Raw genomic sequence first — 22,870 nt, forward strand, 5'->3', positions numbered from 1 at the left:
AAATACTATGAATACTACACAATTCTATGCATTATAGTAAAATATCTCATTTCATTTTCTGACAGAATGGAAGTAACAGGTCTTGAAGAAGGCAAATGGTATGCCTACCGTGTTAAGGCCTTGAACAGGCAAGGTGCTAGCAAACCAAGCAAACCCACAGATGAAATCCAGGCTGTGGACACACAGGGTATTTATTTCTGGTTTTTGTTTTATCAACCAGACCTCTGACTTTCTGCTTGAACTTGCTAACATCGTAAATAATCTTTTTCCAATTCAGAGGCTCCAGAAATTTTCCTTGATGTGAAGCTCCTTGCTGGTCTCACTGTAAAAGCAGGAACTAAGATTGAACTTCCTGCCACTGTAACTGGAAAACCTGAACCTAAAATAACTTGGACGAAGGCTGATATGCTTCTGAAGCAGGACAAAAGAATCACCATTGAAAATGTTCCTAAAAAATCCACAGTGACCATTGTCGATAGTAAGAGAAGTGACACTGGCACATACATCATCGAGGCTGTGAACGTCTGTGGTCGAGCCACTGCTGTAGTAGAAGTGAATGTCTTAGGTAAGGAAGGCTCTCATTTTAAAAATAAGGAAACTCATTTCAGCTACTTTTTAAAATTAAACTTTTTTAAAATGTTTTTTTCTACATGTGTAATGTCATCCACAGATAAACCCGGACCACCTGCTGCTTTTGACATCACGGACGTGACCAATGAGTCATGTCTTTTAACATGGAATCCGCCACGAGATGATGGTGGATCTAAAGTCACAAACTATGTTGTGGAGAGAAAAGCAACAGACAGTGAAGTGTGGCACAAGCTCTCATCAACTGTCAAGGATACAAACTTCAAGGCAACCAAATTAACACCCAATAAAGAATACCTCTTCAGAGTTGCTGCAGAAAACATGTATGGTGTTGGTGAGCCAGTTCAGGCTGCTCCTATAACAGCCAAATATCAGTTTGGTAAGTTTCTCATAAATCAGTTGGCAACAACAACAACAAAAAGAATGCTTGTGTCAAACTTGGATTTAGGTGTCTTATTTATATATAGGACATATAACACATGTCATTATCTTGTCTATAGATCCACCTGGACCTCCAACTCGCCTAGAACCTTCTGATATCACTAAAGATGCAGTGACTCTCACATGGTGTGAGCCAGACGATGATGGTGGCAGCCCAATCACTGGATACTGGGTTGAAAGATTAGATCCTGATACTGATAAATGGGTTAGATGCAATAAGATGCCAGTAAAGGACACAACGTACAGGTATGCCCAAAATCTCCATCAAGATGTTAAAAGAATAGTGTATACAAATTTTCATTCTTTAGTATTCCTTTTGATTATACATGATTACATATTACTATAAAAATTATAATCATTTTACTTGTATTTCCTATTAACACATAATTTCAAAAATGATATGTTGCATCCAAGGATACTTTTCTTAATATGCTACAAAATATTAACTTTCTGGAAGTTTCAAAGTGTTTGGCCTTCCAGTATATTATAATAATGGTCATTATTATAGTATTATAATTAGGTTGGTACATTTAGCCAAACCTAAAATGTGTGACAGTTAAAAGGCAATTTTAAATTTATATTGAAATATTTTCAATTAAATTTCCAAGTAAAGTTTTTACAATTTAAATAAATCAGCCTCTTCTATGTAAACAGAGATTTCTGCTTCTTATTAAGGTATTCAACTGGTACTTTGTTTCTAATCCAGAGTAAAAGGTCTCACCAATAAGAAAAAATACAGATTCCGTGTGTTGGCCGAAAATCTTGCTGGACCTGGGAAACCGAGTAGATCAACTGAACCAATCTTAATAAAAGACCCCATAGGTATTATTCATATATTTTATGTGATTATTTTGAAGCTCATATTAACCCCTTTTTGACAAACCTGAATAATGATTCCATTTCATTGGCTTGCAGATCCTCCATGGCCCCCTGGAAAACCAACTGTGAAAGATGTAGGCAAAACATCATTAGTATTGAATTGGACAAAGCCAGAACATGATGGAGGAGCAAAGATTGAGTCTTATGTCATTGAAATGCTAAAGACTGGGACAGACGAGTGGGTCCGAGTGGCTGAAGGAGTTCCCACCACTCAGCATCTGCTCCCAGGGCTCATGGAAGGGCAGGAGTACTCATTCCGAGTTAGAGCTGTGAACAAGGCTGGGGAAAGTGAACCCAGCGAACCCAGCGACCCTGTGCTTTGCCGGGAGAAGCTATGTAAGTCACTCATGATGTTTAAGGTGTATAAATCCTTCTAAAATATATCTGAGGACTGCGATATGAGAAAATATGAAAAATTTATTACTAAATAATTTCATCCTTGCTATATAATTCCCTAGTGATTACTAGAGAATTTAGTGAAAACTGAATATTAGACAATAAAAAATTGAATTTGTTTTTCTTTTATTCTTCAGATCCTCCATCACCACCTCGCTGGCTTGAAGTTATTAATATCACAAAAAATACAGCAGACCTAAAGTGGACAGTTCCTGAGAAAGATGGAGGATCCCCTATCACCAACTACATCGTGGAAAAGAGAGATGTGAGACGAAAAGGCTGGCAAACAGTGGACACAACTGTCAAGGACACCAAGTGTACTGTAACCCCACTGACAGAGGGCGCTTTATATGTGTTCCGAGTAGCTGCAGAAAATGCCATAGGACAAAGTGACTACTGTGAAATTGAAGACTCTGTCTTGGCCAAAGACACCTTTAGTATGCTAACTTAATCTTTGTGACATCATTTGTAATGGATTATCACTGCTCCCTCTGGTTTTTCTAACCATTGAATATTTTGCTTTCAGCCACCCCTGGACCACCCTATGCTCTGACTGTTGTTGATGTGACAAAGCGACATGTTGACCTAAAGTGGGAACCACCTAAAAATGATGGTGGAAGACCAATACAGAGGTAGAATTTTAATTAATGCATAAAGAATAATTTACACATAGCTGAAAATTCTTAACTTTGTTTTTTTCTATTAATGTAATGAAATGCTTTGTTATTTCAATAGATACATCATTGAGAAGAAGGAAAAATTAGGTACCCGTTGGGTGAAAGCTGGAAAGACCGCAGGACCCGACTGTAACTTCAGAGTAACTGATGTCATTGAAGGCACAGAGGTCCAGTTTCAGGTTCGGGCAGAAAATGAAGCTGGAGTTGGTCACCCAAGTGAACCCACAGAAATCCTGTCAATTGAAGATCCAAAGAGTAAGTAGTGCTGACTATACAAAGGATATTGTCTAGAGCTTAATGATGAGATTGTGGATATGAATGTTTCACTCTTTTTTCAGGTCCTCCTTCACCTCCTCTTGACCTACATGTGACTGATGCTGGGAGAAAGCACATTGCCATTGCTTGGAAGCCTCCAGAGAAAAATGGTGGAAGTCCTATTATAGGATACCATGTTGAAATGTGTCCAGTAGGCACTGAGAAATGGATGCGGGTTAATTCTCGCCCAATAAAAGACTTGAAATTCAAGGTTGAAGAAGGTGTTGTTCCTGACAAGGAATATGTCCTGAGAGTGAGAGCTGTCAATGCTGTTGGTGTCAGCGAGCCATCTGAAATCTCCGAAAACGTGGTTGCCAAAGACCCAGACTGTAAGAACACGGTTTATTTTATAATTAATAAAACAGGCTTTACTTATGGATTTCATTTTGACATACTCTTTTTCCTCTTTTGGATTATATCTTACAGGCAGGCCAACAATTGATCTGGAGACTCATGACATTGTTGTTATTGAAGGTGAAAAACTAAGCATCCCTGTTCCCTTCAGAGCTGTCCCAGTTCCAACTGTTAGTTGGCATAAAGATGGCAAAGAAGTTAAAGCAAGTGATAGATTAACAATGAAGAGCGACCACATCTCAGCACACCTCGAAGTTCCCAAGAGTGTCCATGCAGATGCCGGAGTTTACACCATTACACTGGAGAACAAGCTCGGTTCAGCAACTGCCTCAATTAATGTCAAAGTCATAGGTAATCATTCTGTGATGAAACATTAGATATTCCTTACTTGTTGGAAAATTAGTTAACTTTGCAGGGTTAGTATAAATGGCTTCATGATTTGGCCTTTTGTAAACTAAATGTTCTTTCAGATTATTTCTTCCAAAGCAATTGTAAAGATATGAAATCGGTAGTTAAACTCTGATTATACTGAACTACTTCTGTTGTAATTATTTGCATGTGAGGTATTAATTTAAATATATCTTTTATTTAAATATATCTTTTATTTAAAAAATACCCAAAGAATATTAAAATAACCAATATTCCTTTATTAATTGTATTTACATTTTTTCCATAGTGTTCTCAACCAGGGATAGTAATATTTTCTGCCCCCTCCTCCCACACACACGAATGGTCTTTGGAAATTTGGGAGGCCATTTTTTCTCAGAACAAAGATTCAGGGGGAGCTACTGACATTTACTAGTTGGGGGCCAAAGATACTAAACGGCCTACAGTGTAAGGGACACTCCTGAACATCAAAGATTGTCTCACCTAAAATGTAAATAGTCTCATTTAGAGAAAGATTGTACTACTAATATGCTGACATTTCAGACTACAATAATAATTATCAATTTTATTTCTAATAGGCCTACCTGGACCATGCAAAGATATTAAAGCAAGTGACGTGACCAAGAGTTCTTGTAAATTAACCTGGGAACCTCCAGAATATGATGGTGGAAGCCCAATTCTTCATTATGTCCTGGAACGCAGAGAAGCTGGGAGGAGGACATATATACCGGTCATGTCCGGTGAGAATAAACTATCTTGGACTGTAAAAGATCTCATACCAAATGGTGAATACTTCTTCCGTGTTAAAGCTGTCAACAAGATTGGTGGAGGCGAATATATTGAACTGAAAAATCCAATCATTGCTCAAGATCCAAAACGTAAGTTTGGGCACGAATGTAATATAGCTAAGAATAAATATGGAATTTATTTTTAAAAGGTGGGCTTCCCTATATCAACAATGTTTCTTTGCTCTTCAGAGCCCCCTGATCCACCTATAGATGTTGAGGTTCATAATCCTACAGCTGAGGCAATGACTATTACATGGAAGCCACCTTTGTACGATGGAGGGAGCAAGATAATGGGTTACATCATAGAGAAGATTGCTAAAGGTGAAGACAGATGGAAGAGATGCAATGAACACCTGGTACCAATCCTGACCTATACAGCAAAAGGACTTGAAGAAGGAAAGGAATACCAATTCCGTGTGCGAGCAGAAAATGCTGCTGGTATTGGTGAACCTTCTCGGGCCACTCCTCCAACCAAAGCTGTAGATCCTATTGGTAAGTTTTGTTTAATGAGGTTAGCATTTTCTCATTATGCAATAAATGAGAATAATGTTTTGTCAGATATTTTAATTAGAATTAATTGAAATAATTGAAAACAACTATTGTTTTTAATCATTACAGATGCTCCAAAAATTATTATGAGAACAAGCCTAGAAGTGAAACGAGGTGATGAAATTGCACTTGATGCAACTATTTCTGGGTCCCCTTACCCAACTATTACATGGCTAAAGGATGAAAATGTTATTACACCAGAGGAAATCAAGAAGCGAGTAGCACCCATAGTTAGGAGGAAGAAAGGTGAAGTTCAAGAAGAAGAACCATTTGTCCTGCCTCTGACGGAGCGTTTGAGTATTGACAATAGTAAAAAAGGAGAATCTCAGCTACGCGTCCGAGATTCTCTCCGACCAGACCATGGCCTGTACATGATCAAAGCTGAAAATGACCATGGTGTCGCAAAAGCTCCTTGTACTGTCAGTGTGCTTGGTAAGTCGTTAAAACTACTCTTACCAGTGGAAAACAGTCTATTTAAGAGTTTTAGTACAACAAAAATAAAAATTTGGTTGGGGTGGGTGGGGGAGTTAAAGGAAGTAGGAAATAACTTCAGCAAGGTATCCTCAGTCCTATTTTTTTCTCCTGGCTATGTGAAAGAAACCAACTGACTTTATTATTCATTAGTAAATGTGACACAAATATAGACAGATATAAGAAAAACAAAAGTTTTTATCAAAGGAACATAATAACTTTTACATTTTCTGCTGCAACAATTTCTACACGTTTTAATCACTGCTCTCTCTTGAAATATTAGATACACCAGGACCACCAATCAACTTTGTATTTGAAGATATTAGAAAGAACTCAGTCCTCTGCAAGTGGGAACCACCCCTTGATGATGGTGGCAGTGAAATTATAAACTACACTTTAGAAAAGAAAGATAAGACGAAACCTGACTCAGACTGGATTGTTGTCACCTCAACACTTAGACATTGCAAATATTCAGTGACAAAACTGATTGAAGGAAAAGAGTACCTCTTCCGTGTAAGAGCTGAAAATAGGTTCGGGCCTGGACCACCATGTGTTTCAAAGCCACTTCTAGCTAAAGATCCATTTGGTAAGGTTTCTTTAGCATCTAGAATTTCCCTTTTTATCATATATCTTGGTATATGCATTATCACAGCTTGTGAACTTGAATTTTATGTCATACTAGGGAATTAATTCAAATGTGCTAATTTTTTTATCAGAACCACCGGATGCACCTGATAAGCCCATTGTGGAAGATGTTACCAGCAACAGTATGCTAGTGAAATGGAATGAACCAAAGGATAATGGAAGCCCCATCTTGGGTTACTGGCTCGAAAAACGTGAAGTTAATAGTACACATTGGTCTCGTGTCAACAGAAGCCTTCTGAATTCTCTGAAGATGAATGTAGAAGGCCTATTAGAAGGACTCACCTATGTCTTCAGAGTATGTGCTGAAAATGCAGCTGGACCTGGAAAATTCAGTCCCCCTTCAGATCCCAAAACTGCACGTGATCCAATCTGTAAGTAATTCCTTAAGAAGAAAGCAGGATACAGTATGGTGATTATAATTAACAGTACTATATTACGTAATCGAAAGTCATTAGGAGGGTAAATCTTAAATGTTATCACTATAAAAAAGTGATAATCATATAAGGGAATGGAGGTATTAACTAACCTTATTGTGGTAATCATTTCATATATATACATGAATCAAATTATCATGTTATATACCTTAAATCTACATACGTTATATGTCAATAATATCTCAATAGAGCTAGAAAAATCAAACAAAATACTAGCAATGACTATGGGTTCATACGTTGAGGTTACAAGGTAAAGTTTTAAACACATGTATGTATAACTTAAAAGTTTCACAAAATAGTGTTCACCCGAATTACATACAATGCACTATGAAAAAAAAGAAAGTGGGATAGATAAGTTACTGTGCATTTTAAAACCATCAGTGGGTTTTGATTTGTATTCTGCATTTATTCTAGCTCCACCAGGGCCACCCGTCCCAAGAGTTACTGACACAAGCTCTACAACTATTGAATTAAAATGGGAACCGCCAGCTTTCAATGGTGGTGGAGAAATTGTTGGCTATTTTGTCGATAAGCAGCTGGTTGGCACAAATGAATGGTCACGCTGCACAGAGAAGATGATCAAGGTCCGTGAGTACACTGTCAAAGAAATCCGAGAGGGTGCTGATTACAAACTTCGAGTGAGTGCCGTCAATGCTGCAGGAGAAGGACCACCTGGAGAAACAGAACCTGTTACTGTGGCTGAACCACAAGGTACTCAACAGTTATATGATACAGGTTATGGATATTTTCCCAATAGGGGATTCTTTTTTTTTTTTTTTTTTTTTTTTTTTTTTTTTGCATCTTTCTTGAGCTAACATGTAACCGTTCTCTTTCAACAGAGCCTCCAACTGTGGAACTAGATGTCTCTGTCAAGGCTGGAATACAAATAATGGCTGGGAAAACTCTAAGAATTCCAGCTATAGTAACTGGCCGTCCAGTGCCTACAAAAGTATGGACTATTGAAGAGGGAGAGCTGGATAAAGACCGTGTTGTAATAGAAAACGTTGGAACAAAATCTGAACTAATTATCAAAGAAGCATTGAGAAAAGATCATGGCAGATATGTGATTACAGCCACCAATAGCTGTGGTTCCAAAAATGCAGCAGCCAGGGTAGAAGTTTTTGGTAAGAGATGTTACATGGCTTTTTATATCATAGGATTTTCCTAAGTGATACTATCGTATTACATTAATTTTGCGGGGGTGGTGGTTTTATTTTTCAGATGTCCCTGGTCCAGTTCTTGACTTAAAACCGGTTGTAACAAACAGAAAGATGTGTCTACTTAACTGGTCTGATCCAGCAGATGATGGAGGAAGTGAAATCACAGGCTTTATTATTGAAAGAAAAGATGCCAAGATGCATACTTGGAGACAACCAATAGAGACTGAGAGATCTAAATGTGACATCACAGGTCTCCTTGAAGGACAAGAATATAAGTTTCGTGTGATTGCCAAGAACAAGTTTGGCTGTGGCCCTCCTGTTGAAACAGGACCAATTCTTGCAGTTGATCCACTAGGTAAAAAAGGTTTTCATTGTGTTTATAAAGTAAATATATTTTTTTGCTTCTAATTGTGGCAGTTATTTATTGAGCCTTATGGCTTCAAACTTTCAACAGTCTCAAGATTTATAGTTAGAGAGTAATTAGAAAGGTAAATTAAAAACTACTAGCAGCTTAAAGAATACCATATTTGCTATAATTTTAATATAATTTTTGGTTCACTGTAATTTCTGTAAAAAAAAACAAGCATAGTTTTATGTACTGAAAAACCTGAATCTATTGAAGCTTAGCAACAACCAAAAAACAGTTTAGAAATATTACATCTTTGCAATAGAATACACTACAGTAATTAATTCAATAGTCTAATAGTTAAAGCGAGTTCATTGATTTTGAAAGATTACAGGACAGATATTGCCTTAGAACAAAAGCCTTAGTATTCCTTTAGCCCTCAGGTAGTTCCCACACTGGAAGGATATGGAGACCCCAAACCAGAAAGAGCCACCAAAGAATAAAAAGCAACCAAAGGAAATCTCCTTAACCAATATGAACAAATATGAAACCCTAAAACTGCACACACTTAGTAATGCACACTGACATCCCATCTAAGAAAGCAAAGTCTTTGAGAATGACCCATTGCCCAAGAGAAAAAAGGAGTTATTCCTCTACCACTACCACCTCCACCACCTCCACCATCACCACCCAAAATAAAAAAAAATTAAATTACATCCTATAGTACTATAACAGATCACCTCTATAGTTCAACTTGTCAGAGGACCAGAACAGAGCTGTGCTTCCACTACCAATCACAGCTTCTGGTTGCAAAAGTAGTCAATAAGAGTGGATTGGGTCTAGTTTCACCATTTAGAGCTCATTCTTTTGGTTTTGTAAAGGACACCAAACGACAGCGGCATCACAAAAATTATATTTCCACTCCATTTTAAACCCACACTTGAGGCAACATGACTCAAAATGTGTTCAGTAGACATATCCATTTTCTGTTAATAAAAGAGGAAACACTTTCCTCTCAGCCAGTCATACAAAGAAAAACTTCACAACCTGCTCTCCTAGTTCATTAGCACTGGAAGCTTCCCCAGCGACAAAGGCAAACTATCTGAAATGTTAAATATAAAAAAGTATACATGCCCCTTGATTTATTTTTAATCAATAATCTTGACTCTAAAGTTTAGTAAGAAAAATTCTGCTGACATGAATGCCTATGATTCTGATAACTGAGGTGTTTTGAAAAGGGTTTTAAAGATGGATATAACGTTATGCTAAATAGAAATTTATTTTTCACATAATTAATTTGAAGTGAAATATTTCTTATGTGAATATTTATTTCATGCTTGTCATTTCATCTTGCCCCTGGTTAAAGGTCCTCCAACAGCTCCTGAGAGGCTCACATATACAGAAAGGACGAAGTCTACTATCACCCTTGACTGGAAAGAGCCCCGCAGTGATGGTGGCAGGCCCATCCAAGGCTATATCATTGAAAAACGGCGTCATGACAAACCTGACTTTGAAAGAGTTAACAAGCGACTCTGCCCAACCACATCTTTCCTGGTTGAAAATCTTGATGAGCACCAGATGTATGAGTTCCGTGTCAAAGCAGTCAATGAAATTGGTGAAAGTGAACCATCCCTGCCTCTTAATGTGGTCATACAAGATGATGAAGGTGGGGAATCTGAGCATAATAATAATTATAATGCACTTTACAGTGTTGCCTTTATCTCATAGGTTGAGCAAACATCCTTATGACTTTGCTTTTTTTTCTCCTTCCCTTCTGTTTGCAGTGCCTCCAACTATTAAATTGCGCCTGGCTGTTCGAGGAGACACTATCAAAGTAAAGGCGGGAGAACCTGTTAACATCCCTGCAGATGTGACAGGCCTTCCAATGCCTAAGATCGAGTGGTCCAAGAATGAAACTGTGATTGAAAAACCCACTGACGCACTGAAGATAACCAAAGAAGAAGTATCCCGAAGTGAGGCAAAGACTGAGCTTAGCATTCCCAAAGCCGTCCGGGAGGACAAAGGCACTTACACAGTGACTGCCTCCAATCGCCTTGGCACAGTCTTCCGAAATGTTCATGTTGAAGTATATGGTAATTGACATGATTTTTTATATCAAAATAAAATCCAGTGTCTGTTTAAGAATTGACTTCTCAATCTCCTCTGCTGGCTCCTTTCCAGATCGTCCGTCCCCACCAAGAAATCTTGCGGTTACTGACATTAAAGCTGAATCTTGCTACTTGACATGGGATGCCCCTCTAGACAACGGCGGCAGTGAAATCACCCATTATATCATTGATAAACGTGATGCAAGTAGGAAGAAAAGTGAATGGGAGGAAGTCACCAACACTGCTGTAGAGAAGAGATACGGGGTAAACTCTTTTAAATATTTTCTTATACACATTAAAAGAACATGACCCTGAATTAACACCATTCTAGCATAAGTTTGGAATTTAATGAGTAAAGGCAAAACCACAGAAAAAACTTTATTGTAGTTTTTAGCACCATACACATAAGCCCACTTAGTATATACAATTATTTGATATAGAGTCTCTTTTACTTGAGAGATCCACTATTAGTTACAATAGATTTATATATTCTCATTTTAAAAGGCTTTCTCCATGTTTGAGTCTACATATTTTGAAACTATATATTTATTTGAGTTTATAGACTTATTTCTTTATATATTCTTTCCTACCAACATAACTAATTTAAAAATAAGTGAAAATCAACATAAGTATATTTTATTAAGAAGTTACTATTTATCTAATTTCTAGATCTGGAAACTTATCCCCAATGGTCAGTATGAATTCCGAGTTAGGGCAGTGAATAAATACGGAACCAGTGATGAGTGCAAATCAGATAAAGTGGTCATTCAAGATCCTTACCGCCTTCCTGGACCTCCGGGAAAACCAAAAGTTTTGGAGCGCACCAAAGGGTCAATGCTAGTGAGCTGGACTCCTCCTTTGGACAATGGTGGCTCTCCGATTACTGGCTACTGGCTGGAGAAGAGAGAAGAGGGAAGTAGCTACTGGTCACGTGTTAGCCGAGCACCGATAACCAGAGTGGGATTGAAAGGGGTGGAATTTAATGTTCCCCGTTTGATTGAAGGCGTTAAATACCAGTTCAGAGCAATGGCAATAAATGCTGCAGGAATCGGCCCTCCCAGTGAACCGTCAGATCCAGCTATTGCAGGAGATCCCATATGTAAGTATGCTTCCATTTCTGAAATGTATAGAGGGCAATGCTACTAAATAATTCATACTGCTCTTAAATTTCTTATATTTTTCTATTCCAAATTATTTTATTAAAGTTAAGTTTCACACTTACATAAGCTATCAGAAATACATATGTGTGTATGTATATGTGTATATATACACATAGTACACACCCATCTATATATATGTATACATACAGAGACATATGTGTACACACACACACACATACATAAAATTATAAAGTTTTTAAACACTTTGATTAAGCCTAGTGTTTTACAAGGAATCACAATAATAACGGCCCTGGACTGTAAGCTCCTCTCTGCTTCCATACCTTAATAAACCTCTACCTCATTAGATACTGTGGAAATTTATCTCCCTCACTAAAGAGTTAGACCCTTCAGTTGGAGTTCAACAAAAAAGCAAAATGTTGTTAATTTTTCAGTAACATTTATTAAACAAATATATAAGATTCTCAAGCACAGTCTGCAAAAAGAATTTCGGTAATTGTAAAGCACTGTTAGAAATGTAAAAGATTGTCATGTGATCGTTGTTGCAAATGACAGTGCAGGGCATTAAGATCAGTTTGTGTTCAAAGGTTTACCAAGTAATGATGAAATCATTTTTAATTTTAATTTCATGGTATATTAAATTAAAGTAAGTTTTACTAGAGAATATTGCAGAATCTCTTCAAAAGGATATCAAAAGTAAAATAGCTTTTCACCATTCGTGTGTAAAGAGAATATAGATCAATGTAGAGATAGTGGGTAGTCTTTTTAATCTCAGTTAGTTGTTTGCTTTCTTTGTTTTTGCATTGATGCTAAGTGAATATAGACTATTTTATTTCTCTTCTCTGGAAGGTAATTTATTATTTTGGCATTTCTATTTTAATATTTTAATAGATAAAAATAAAATATGATCATGTATAGTAAAATATTATTATGGTATATATATCTAGCATTCCATTAGCTTCAAAATTTTATGTTTTTATTTTTCATATTAGATCCACCTGGGCCACCTTCTTGCCCAGAGGTCAAAGACAAAACAAAGTCAAGCATCTCACTAGCATGGAAACCTCCTGCCAAAGATGGTGGCAGTCCAATCAAAGGATACATTGTAGAAATGCAAGAAGAAGGTACTACTGACTGGAAAAGAGTAAATGAACCAGATAAACTTCTAACTACTTGTGAATGTGTGGTGCCAAATTTGAAAGAACTCAAGAAGTATAGATTCAGAGTGAAAGCTGTCAATGAAGCTGGTGAATCAGAACCAAGCGATGCAACTGGAGAGATCCCTGCCACTGATATTCAAGGTACTAGTCCTCATTTCATTTACGTATTCATCTTTTTATTTTTGTTTTTCTTTTTATTTTCATTGTTTTTTTCTTTTATGTATTCATCTTTTGATCTTATGAAATTAATTAATTTACTGAAGATATATCAATTACTTTTTCGAAAACGGTGAGCTGAATCCTGTTATATTATCCGTGTTATTACAGAGGTACCAGAAGTTTTCATTGACATTGGAGCACAAGACTCTCTGATATGTAAAGCTGGTTCACAGATTAGGATTCCTGCTGTCATTAAGGGACGCCCCACACCAAAGTCATCTTGGGAATTTGATGGAAAGGCAAAGAAAGCGATGAAGGTAAGAAAATTATAATTCTCTGTCTCTCATTAAATTACTCTAAGGAATATTTATACTACAACTGACTATCTTCTTTCCTAACAGGATGGAGTTCATGATATACCTGAAGATGCACAGGTAAAATAAATTGAAATGGTTCAGAACCTAGTTGACTTCACTACTGCTATTGTTTTATTTAGCGTATGACTACTGTTTTGTTTGTGCAGCTGGAGACTGCAGAAAACTCATCAGTGATTATTATTCCGGAATGTAAACGATCTCATTCAGGCAAATACAGCATCACAGCCAAGAATAAAGCAGGACAAAAAACTGCAAGTTGCAGAGTTAAAGTCATGGGTAAGAAAGACTTTAAAAGTTACTCTAAAGTAAAAAAAATTATTTTTAAAAAGCAATATTGTTTATATTGTGATTTGCACCCAACAGATGTACCAGGGCCACCCAAAGATCTGAAAGTCAGTGACATCACAAGGGGTAGTTGCAGACTTACATGGAAGATGCCAGATGATGATGGAGGAGACAGGATCAAAGGCTATGTTATTGAGAAGAAGACTATTGATGGAAAAGCCTGGACTAAAGTCAATCCAAACTGTGGAAGCACTACATTTTTAGTTCCTGATCTCATCTTTGAACAGCAATATTTCTTCCGTGTACGTGCAGAAAATCGTTTTGGTATTGGCCCACCTGTGGAAACAGTTCAGAGGACCACTGCCAGAGATCCCATATGTAAGTTTTTAAATCTATGATTAAGTTAATATCTCAAACTTGAAAAATATGTTGTTGTAGACAATGTTTAATACTTACTTAACTATCTTTAAAGATCCTCCTGATCCCCCTATTAAACTCAAGATTGGCCTCATAACAAAGAGTACAGTACACCTGTCATGGAAACCCCCAAAGAATGATGGGGGCTCCCCTGTCACCCACTATATTGTTGAGTGCCTTGCCTGGGACTCTACTGGGAAAAAGAAAGAAGCATGGAAACAGTGCAATAAGCGTGATGTGGAAGAACTAGAATTTACTGTTGAAGACCTCATAGAGGGTGGAGAATATGAATTCAGAGTCAAAGCTGTCAATGCTGCAGGAGTCAGCAAACCTTCAGCCACTGTTGGCCCTGTGATTGTCAAAGACCAGACATGTGAGTACCAACAAATTAGCAGAAAGCTAATTTTGTGAATGCCTTTCTAGATATTTAATAATAGTCCAAAATAAAAAGAGATTTGTCTATACATCGAGAAGATACCATGAGTTGAGTGTGGACATGAGCTCTAACTTAATCACTTATTCCCTCAATTTTTATAGAATTATCATATTTTCTTATATATTATCTTTCCCTTATGTAAAGGAGATGATGCTTGGAATTTCCTTACCATAATTCTTTTTCCATAGCAGGCTATTTTACTTATCAGAAATCAAAACACTTCCTCTGCATGCTCTTCAAAAGGGGCAGGAAGTAACCAGTTATTTGCTAAGCTACTGCCAGACCCATTTATCTTCACATTTATTTTCAATTTGAGAAAAAGATGTGTCTATTTTAATAGATAAAATGTACACACAAATACAGTAAAAATTCTCTCTCTATTTTTACAATCACTACTGCTGTCTATTTGTTCAATTCTCTTTTCTAAATTTAGAAGGGCTATATTCACACCCCTCTTTGCTCATTCTTATACTAAATTGATGGAAAATGGAAATTTGCTTTGCCTCTACTAGCGGTTATATTTCCTCAAAGGGAGATTCTTCTCAGAATGAACATAGTAGGTCCCCTCATAACTCTGCATAAATACTAAAGGGAACTTCATGAAAGAACTCCTAAGCCTAAGCCTAAGCTATTACAATTTTCACTTCTCTCCACCCTTTTCAACATCTGCAAGCATAATAATGCCAGGTAAGAGGCAATAGCCACATGTAGATAAAGGATGATGATAACAGGTACCCGTTCCAATACTGGTATAAATTAATTGAAGATATATTTGTTTTCTGTATTGGGCCAGGCTATAAAACCTGCCTATAGTAGATCCAAGTAGCTTTATAGTCATTGTGAATTCTACTTTCTATTCTTTAGTGTTTTATGTTCCTAATTACAACTTTTTTAAATAATCTAGGTCCACCATCAATTGATCTAAAAGAATTCATGGAGGTTGAAGAAGGAACTGATGTTAGCATCGTGGCCAAAATTAAAGGTGTTCCATTCCCAGCACTAACCTGGTTTAAAGCTCCTCCAAAGAAGCCCGCTAATAAAGAACCTGTTATCTATGACACCCATGTCAACAAACTGGTGGTGGATGATACTTGCACCTTAGTTATTCCACAGTCTCGCAGGAGTGACACTGCCTTATATACCATTACAGCCGTGAATAATCTGGGAACAGCATCAAAGGAGATGAGATTGAATGTCCTTGGTAAAGATTGCATGGTTTTATTAAAACTACATGTTTTTCTGTTCATGAATGTAATATTTGGCTTTAAAAATTATTCTACTAATCAAGTTTTCCTTTTTTAAACCATTTTAGGTCGTCCTGGCCCTCCAGTGGGACCAATAAAGTTTGAATCTATTTCAGCAGACCAAATGACATTATCCTGGCTTCCACCTTTAGATGATGGTGGGTCTAAGATTACGAACTATGTAATAGAGAAAAGAGAAGCTAACAGGAAGACATGGGTGCGTGTCTCTGATGAACCTAAAGAGTGCACGTACACAATTCCCAAATTGCTAGAAGGCCATGAATACGTATTCCGAATCATGGCTCAGAATAAATATGGCGTTGGGGAGCCTCTTGACAGTGAGCCTGAAACAGCGAGAAACTTCTTCTGTAAGTGGGACATGTTTCACATACAAAGTCATTCTTATTTGTGTTTTGCATAGTTTCTTATAAATCAATGTGATTTTTTTCAAGCTGTCCCTGGAGCACCAGATAAACCAACAGTTAGTAGTGTGACTCGTAACTCTATGACTGTCAACTGGGAAGAGCCAGAATACGATGGAGGCTCTCCTGTGACAGGATACTGGCTAGAAATGAAAGACACCACTTCAAAGAGATGGAAGAGAGTTAACCGAGATCCTATCAAAGCCATGACTTTGGGTGTTTCTTATAAAGTGACTGGTCTTATTGAAGGTTCTGATTATCAGTTCCGAGTATATGCAATCAATGCTGCTGGTGTGGGTCCAGCAAGTCTGCCATCGGATCCAGTGACTGCTAGGGATCCAGTTGGTAAGCCTTGAAAACATTCCTTTTTTCTTCCAAAGTGCCATGGAAAAATCAAGAATATTAATGTGTACTTGTTTTTTCTAGCCCCTCCTGGTCCTCCATTTCCCAAAGTCACAGACTGGACTAAGTCATCTGCAGACTTGGAGTGGTCTCCCCCACTAAAGGATGGCGGGTCCAAAATAACTGGATACATCGTCGAATATAAAGAAGAAGGAAAAGAAGAATGGGAAAAGGTAACAAATACTTAGCATTATGGATATGTACTGTGAATAAACTAAAAATGTAGTAGTTATTCACAATCCCATTGACTTCTGTCTGTAATCTTTGGATCAAAAAATCAGAAAAATTATGTAATTATAACTTATAATTCAAACTTCTGTTATGTCAGAAATCTAATCAAAAGTTATGTCATTTTTAACTTTTTAAAAATATTTTCTATATTTTATATTTTTTGGTTATAAATCCTGAAAAGGTAAAATAAATGAGCAGTAATTCTTGGCAAGAGTTTTCACTCAGTGTTTACTTATAATATCTGGTTACTAAAATCCAAACTAGCAACAATTTTCCCAAAGACAATACTTAAATATGTTGTTGGTTATGCTTTTAGAAAGCTATTAAAACAAGTAGCTACCAAGAACCATTCTAATTTAAAAATACTTGTGATTTTTCCCTAGGGTAAAGATAAAGAAGTGAGAGGAACAAAACTTGTCGTGACCGGATTAAAGGAAGGAGCATTCTACAGATTTAGAGTTCGAGCAGTCAATATTGCTGGCATTGGAGAACCTGGAGAAGTCACAGATGCCATTGAAATGAAGGACAGAATTGGTAATTAATACTTCTATTCTTTGTATTTATTTTTATGTTTTGGATTGAAAATGAAAATCACATTTGTAATTTTCAATTGTTTTCTAGTGTCACCTGACCTTCAGCTAGATGCCAGCGTCAAAGACAGAATTGTGGTCCATGCTGGAGGGGTGATCCGGATCATTGCCTATGTATCTGGAAAGCCTCCTCCAACTGTTACCTGGAACATGAATGAAAGAGCATTACCTCAAGAAGCCACCATTGAGACTACAGCCATTAGCTCGTCCATGGTCATCAAGAATTGCCAGAGGAGCCACCAAGGCATCTATTCTCTTCTTGCCAAAAATGCAGGAGGAGAAAGGAAGAAAACAATTATTGTTGACGTTTTAGGTAAATACTTTGTTTGTCCATGCAACTTAAAAATGACATTTTTATTTCATCTATAACAAAACCGTTATAATAAAACTATGTTACAGATATTTTGGAAAATAAGAAAAATCATTCACAATCCCATTGACCACTATTAGCATTTTTTTGATTTCCTCATTGCTTCTTTATTCTATACATATTTTATATGGTCATACTCCTACTATAAAGTTTTGTATGTTATGTTTTTTATATAACTTGCTACCATAAGCATTCATTATGCCTTTATATAGTTTTCATAAAAGCCACTTTCCTGCAAATGTACATGAATGTTTCACAGTTTGCTAAAGTTGACAATTTCTATATCATGGGATTGTATCTTTATTTGCTAATTATCATAATACTGCAAAAATCCCTTTGAAAGATTTCATTATTCTATTTGGTTATTTGGTTATAATGTTGCATTTCTAGTCACTGAATATAAAGTTGAACTTTACAAAGCTTTTTCGCACCTCTTGCTGGCTGCTTTATTCCAATGATTTGCTCAGAAAATGAAGCCCTCTCTCTCAGATCTCTCTCTCAGCATGCTCTAAACACAATCATATTCCAAGCAACCAGTTTTTATGTGAAAATACCAGTTCTCTATTGAACATAATGAATATTATAAAAAACATGTTATGGTTTCATTAATGAAAATGAATAAAGAAAAAGATCTTATTGAGCAATAGTCCTATGAGATCTTAAGTTAGTTTTACATTCCTAAATACCTTTTTGCCCAATAGCTATAATTTTGATTTGATAACTGTAAACTTCCAGGTTAAATTTCAACAGTCTTAAAGGTCATTCTGATATTTGGGACCTCTTCTGCCACTTGTTGATTTACTGGTTACCCTCCCCCAAAAAAACTTTCTACCCCTTTCTCCTCTGGAGAGTAAATTGGACACAAAAAATAGCCAGGCCATTCCTCGCCCTCTGCTATCTCCCTCTAGACATCTTCCTCCCAGCAGCTCCTTCCTATCTGACTTTCAAATTACAAAAAAAAAAAATTACTGTTCCTTCAGCTTCTACTAAAATAGTAGCAACCAGTAACTGTTGCAAACCTACTTTATTTAAAAATATGTTGAAAATAGATATCACACAGAGGAAAAACAACTCAATTAATAGGTATGAAAACTTATTTTCTTCATAACAATATTTCTGTCTCCCTTTTAAAAACAGAGAGTAACAAATATTGAACTTTATTTTGAGTTCACTGAAGACAAACAACCAGAAATCTTTTCCTTTTATTCCCAGATGTGCCAGGTCCTGTTGGAACACCATTCCTGTCTGACAACCTAACTAATGACTCCTGCAAACTGACATGGTTTTCTCCAGAAGATGATGGAGGCTCTCCAATCACCAATTATGTCATTCAAAAGCGGGAAGCTGACCGCAAAGCGTGGACCCCAGTGACATATACAGTTACCCGACAAAATGCTACTGTCCAGGGTCTCATTCAAGGAAAAGCCTACTTTTTCCGAATTGCAGCTGAAAATAGCATTGGCATAGGCCCGTTCATTGAGACACCAAAAGAACTTGTCATCAGGGATCCAATAAGTAAATACAATTTAAAACAATTTCATCTTTAATAATTTCCTCCCTCAATTAACAAAAAACTATATCAAAATATGCAAATAAATGCCAAACATTTCACTCATTTGACAAGTGTACATTAGGCAAATACTCAATATCTGATGTTGGTAGTATTTGAATGTGGTGGTGAAAGAGATTATGGGAATATATCTTATTCTTCAAATTCCTTTATGTAAACTACACTGATTTTTTTTTTTAATTTTCCACTTAATGGTATAAATATAAGTGTTTTCCGAACTCTAAAACTACCAGTTTTGGAGAACTTTCCTAAATTATTTGGCCTCAGTGAACCTCAGAGGAAATTAGATTGTATTGGGTCCTTTTAACTCTATCGTTCTGTGATGAGATCTCTTTTGTTACTTTTCAAAGTAGATATTTTAATGTTTAAAAACAATCCTCAAAAAGTATTATTTACTACATTTTACCATTTTACATTTTTTTCACTGTAATTCCATACTTATACCTGCAGCTGTACCAGAGCGTCCTGAAGACCTGGAAGTCAAAGAAGTTACTAAAGATTCTGTTACTTTGACTTGGAATCCTCCAAAGTATGATGGTGGATCAGAAATTATTAACTACGTCCTTGAAAGCCGTCTCATTGGAACTGAGAAGTTCCACAAGGTTACAAACGACAACTTGCTTAGCAGAAAATACACTGTTAAAGGCTTAAAAGAAGGTGATACCTATGAGTACCGTGTCAGTGCCGTCAATATTGTTGGACAAGGCAAGCCTTCATTTTGCACCAAGCCAATTACTTGCAAGGATGAGCTGGGTATGTGTCTAATGCAGGTTATACTGTGAAATTTATATATATATGGATTTATCACAAAACATTAGTAAAACTGACTTGCCTTTAAAATTATAAATTTTAGCTCCTCCAACGCTTGACCTTGACTTCAGAGATAAGCTCACAGTTCGAGTTGGTGAAGCTTTTGCCCTCACTGGCCGTTACTCAGGCAAACCAAAGCCTAAGGTTACTTGGTTCAAAGATGAAGCTGATATACTAGAAGATGATCGCACTCATATAAAAACCACTCCGACAACACTTACTCTAGAGAAGATCAAAGCCAAACGTTCAGACTCTGGCAAATACTCTGTGGTTGTGGAGAATAGCACAGGCTCTAGGAAAGGTTTCTGTCAAGTTAATGTTGTTGGTAAGTATTATTTAACAAGAAGAATAACTATTCTGTTCTGTTCTTTCCAAAACAGAAGTGGCAATAACTTTTTGTGTTCTGATTTTTTTCCTACAGATCGTCCTGGACCACCTGTAGGACCGGTTATTTTTGACGAAGTGACCAAAGATCACATGGTTATCTCTTGGAAGCCACCTTTAGATGATGGAGGCAGTGAAATTACCAATTATATTATTGAGAAGAAGGAAGTGGGCAAAGACGTTTGGATGCCTGTGACATCTGCAAGTGCAAAACCAACATGCAAAGTTACTAAACTGCTTGAAGGAAAGGATTATATTTTCCGGATACATGCTGAAAATCTGTATGGAATAAGTGATCCTCTGGTGTCTGATTCTATGAAAGCCAAAGAACGTTTTAGTATGTATTGCATTTCATTTTAGCGAATCAAGGTTTGATATCATTAATATAAAAAATTAAATTTCTAACACATTTTGCTAATATTTGTTATAGGAGTTCCTGATGCACCTGAGCAGCCAATTGTTACAGAAGTTACCAAAGACTCTGCATTAGTAACCTGGAATAAGCCAAATGATGGAGGAAAGCCCATCACAAACTACATCCTAGAAAAGAGGGAAACTATGTCTAAACGATGGGCTAGAGTGACCAAAGATCCAATCCATCCATACACTAAATTTAGGGTTCCTGATCTTCTAGAAGGGTGTCAGTATGAATTCCGAGTTTCTGCAGAAAATGAAATTGGTATTGGAGATCCAAGCCCACCATCAAAACCAGTCTTTGCTAAAGATCCAATTGGTATAGTATCAAAGCATCCATTTAGTTTTCATATTATCCAACTTTTTGGGGGAGTATAGTCTAACTCTTTTTTTTTTCCTTTTATTATGTAGCTAAACCAAGTCCACCTGTTAATCCCGAAGCAATAGATACAACATGTAATTCAGTGGACCTAACTTGGCAGCCACCACGGCACGACGGTGGGAGCAAGATCCTGGGTTATATTGTTGAGTACCAGAAAGTTGGAGATGAAGAGTGGAGAAGAGCCAATCACACTCCTGAGTCATGTCCTGAAACTAAATATAAAGTCACTGGTCTTCGGGATGGTCAGACCTATAAATTCAGAGTAATAGCAGTCAATGAAGCTGGTGAATCAGATCCAGCTCATGTTCCTGAGCCAGTGCTAGTAAAAGACAGACTTGGTGAGTAAAATGTTCTCAGCTACCTTTGCAAGGAAGATAGCCATCTCATTGTATATGCTTATTTGTAAAACACATTAGCAAATCAAATCTGAAAGTATTGTTCTCTTTATTCTAGAACCCCCTGAGTTGATTCTTGATGCCAACATGGCAAGAGAACAACACATAAAGGTTGGTGATACTCTAAGACTTAGTGCCATCATCAAAGGAGTGCCATTCCCAAAAGTAACTTGGAAAAAAGAAGACAGAGAGGCTCCAACTAAAGCAAGAATTGATGTTACTCCAGTTGGTAGCAAACTTGAAATTCGTAATGCTGCCCATGAAGATGGTGGAATTTATTCCTTAACAGTGGAGAATCCAGCTGGTTCAAAAACTGTCTCAGTAAAAGTACTTGTATTAGGTAAGAATTTTAATATGTTTTGAATGTAATAACAAATTAAAAGTAAATTGTGATACATTTGAGCTCTTATCGAGATTAATTCACCTACATAACTTCATTGTATAACACTTTTCAGATAAGCCTGGGCCACCTCGAGATCTGGAAGTCAGTGAAATTAGGAAAGATTCTTGTTACCTTACTTGGAAGGAACCACTGGATGATGGTGGTTCTGTTGTTACAAATTATGTGGTTGAGAGGAGAGATGTTGCCAGTGCCCAGTGGTCGCCTCTTTCAACTACATCAAAGAAAAAGAGCCACTGGGCTAAACATCTTAATGAAGGCAATCAGTATCTCTTCCGAGTAGCTGCTGAGAACCAGTATGGACGTGGTCCTTTTGTTGAAACACCTAAACCCATCAAGGCTGTGGATCCTCTACGTAAGTTGCTTTTTCTGGATGCAAAAGTATTGTTTGACTGTCTTTGAGAATAGTATTTATTGACCATAACTTCTTCTTTTAAAAAGATCCCCCCGGGCCACCCAAGGATCTACACCATGTAGATGTCGACAAGACTGAAGTCTCCCTTGTTTGGAATAAGCCAGATCGTGATGGTGGCTCTCCAATTACTGGATATTTGGTGGAATATAAAGAAGAAGGCACTGAAGACTGGATTAAATTCAAGACTGTGACAGACTTAGAGTGTGTTGTTACTGGACTACAACAAGGAAAGACCTATATATTCCGTGTAAGAGCCGAAAATATTGTGGGTCTTGGTCTCCCTGACACAACTATCCCAATAGAGTGTCAAGAAAAACTAGGTAATTTTTAGATTGTCATTATTATTTTATT

The 22,870-nt window shown here is 36.9% G+C and overlaps 1 protein-coding gene across 1 annotated transcript in view; it reads left to right on the forward strand.

Moving 5' to 3' along the window:
- Window positions 1-22,870, forward strand: part of TTN (titin) — a 267,443-nt gene that overhangs the window by 180,356 nt on the left and 64,217 nt on the right. Inside the window, exons 209-252 of the mRNA XM_011359980.1 lie at window positions 66-187; window positions 278-565; window positions 671-967; window positions 1,089-1,275; window positions 1,736-1,851; window positions 1,945-2,244; window positions 2,442-2,741; window positions 2,831-2,936; window positions 3,040-3,236; window positions 3,320-3,625; window positions 3,723-4,001; window positions 4,616-4,915; window positions 5,015-5,317; window positions 5,444-5,806; window positions 6,129-6,431; window positions 6,562-6,861; window positions 7,339-7,635; window positions 7,764-8,048; window positions 8,146-8,439; window positions 9,797-10,096; window positions 10,215-10,523; window positions 10,612-10,802; window positions 11,208-11,637; window positions 12,649-12,957; window positions 13,144-13,292; window positions 13,377-13,409; window positions 13,499-13,628; window positions 13,716-14,015; window positions 14,110-14,427; window positions 15,395-15,691; window positions 15,803-16,102; window positions 16,187-16,501; window positions 16,583-16,731; window positions 17,173-17,323; window positions 17,411-17,692; window positions 18,962-19,264; window positions 19,770-20,072; window positions 20,173-20,454; window positions 20,551-20,850; window positions 20,944-21,246; window positions 21,339-21,647; window positions 21,763-22,044; window positions 22,160-22,459; window positions 22,546-22,839. Of these exons, the coding sequence (XP_011358282.1) occupies window positions 66-187; window positions 278-565; window positions 671-967; window positions 1,089-1,275; window positions 1,736-1,851; window positions 1,945-2,244; window positions 2,442-2,741; window positions 2,831-2,936; window positions 3,040-3,236; window positions 3,320-3,625; window positions 3,723-4,001; window positions 4,616-4,915; window positions 5,015-5,317; window positions 5,444-5,806; window positions 6,129-6,431; window positions 6,562-6,861; window positions 7,339-7,635; window positions 7,764-8,048; window positions 8,146-8,439; window positions 9,797-10,096; window positions 10,215-10,523; window positions 10,612-10,802; window positions 11,208-11,637; window positions 12,649-12,957; window positions 13,144-13,292; window positions 13,377-13,409; window positions 13,499-13,628; window positions 13,716-14,015; window positions 14,110-14,427; window positions 15,395-15,691; window positions 15,803-16,102; window positions 16,187-16,501; window positions 16,583-16,731; window positions 17,173-17,323; window positions 17,411-17,692; window positions 18,962-19,264; window positions 19,770-20,072; window positions 20,173-20,454; window positions 20,551-20,850; window positions 20,944-21,246; window positions 21,339-21,647; window positions 21,763-22,044; window positions 22,160-22,459; window positions 22,546-22,839 (11,582 nt within the window). The remainder of the gene's footprint in view (window positions 1-65; window positions 188-277; window positions 566-670; window positions 968-1,088; window positions 1,276-1,735; window positions 1,852-1,944; window positions 2,245-2,441; window positions 2,742-2,830; window positions 2,937-3,039; window positions 3,237-3,319; window positions 3,626-3,722; window positions 4,002-4,615; window positions 4,916-5,014; window positions 5,318-5,443; window positions 5,807-6,128; window positions 6,432-6,561; window positions 6,862-7,338; window positions 7,636-7,763; window positions 8,049-8,145; window positions 8,440-9,796; window positions 10,097-10,214; window positions 10,524-10,611; window positions 10,803-11,207; window positions 11,638-12,648; window positions 12,958-13,143; window positions 13,293-13,376; window positions 13,410-13,498; window positions 13,629-13,715; window positions 14,016-14,109; window positions 14,428-15,394; window positions 15,692-15,802; window positions 16,103-16,186; window positions 16,502-16,582; window positions 16,732-17,172; window positions 17,324-17,410; window positions 17,693-18,961; window positions 19,265-19,769; window positions 20,073-20,172; window positions 20,455-20,550; window positions 20,851-20,943; window positions 21,247-21,338; window positions 21,648-21,762; window positions 22,045-22,159; window positions 22,460-22,545; window positions 22,840-22,870) is intronic.

Source organism: Pteropus vampyrus, unplaced genomic scaffold (assembly GCF_000151845.1).
Source record: "Pteropus vampyrus isolate Shadow unplaced genomic scaffold, Pvam_2.0 Scaffold2, whole genome shotgun sequence".
Taxonomy (NCBI): Eukaryota; Metazoa; Chordata; class Mammalia; order Chiroptera; family Pteropodidae; genus Pteropus; species Pteropus vampyrus.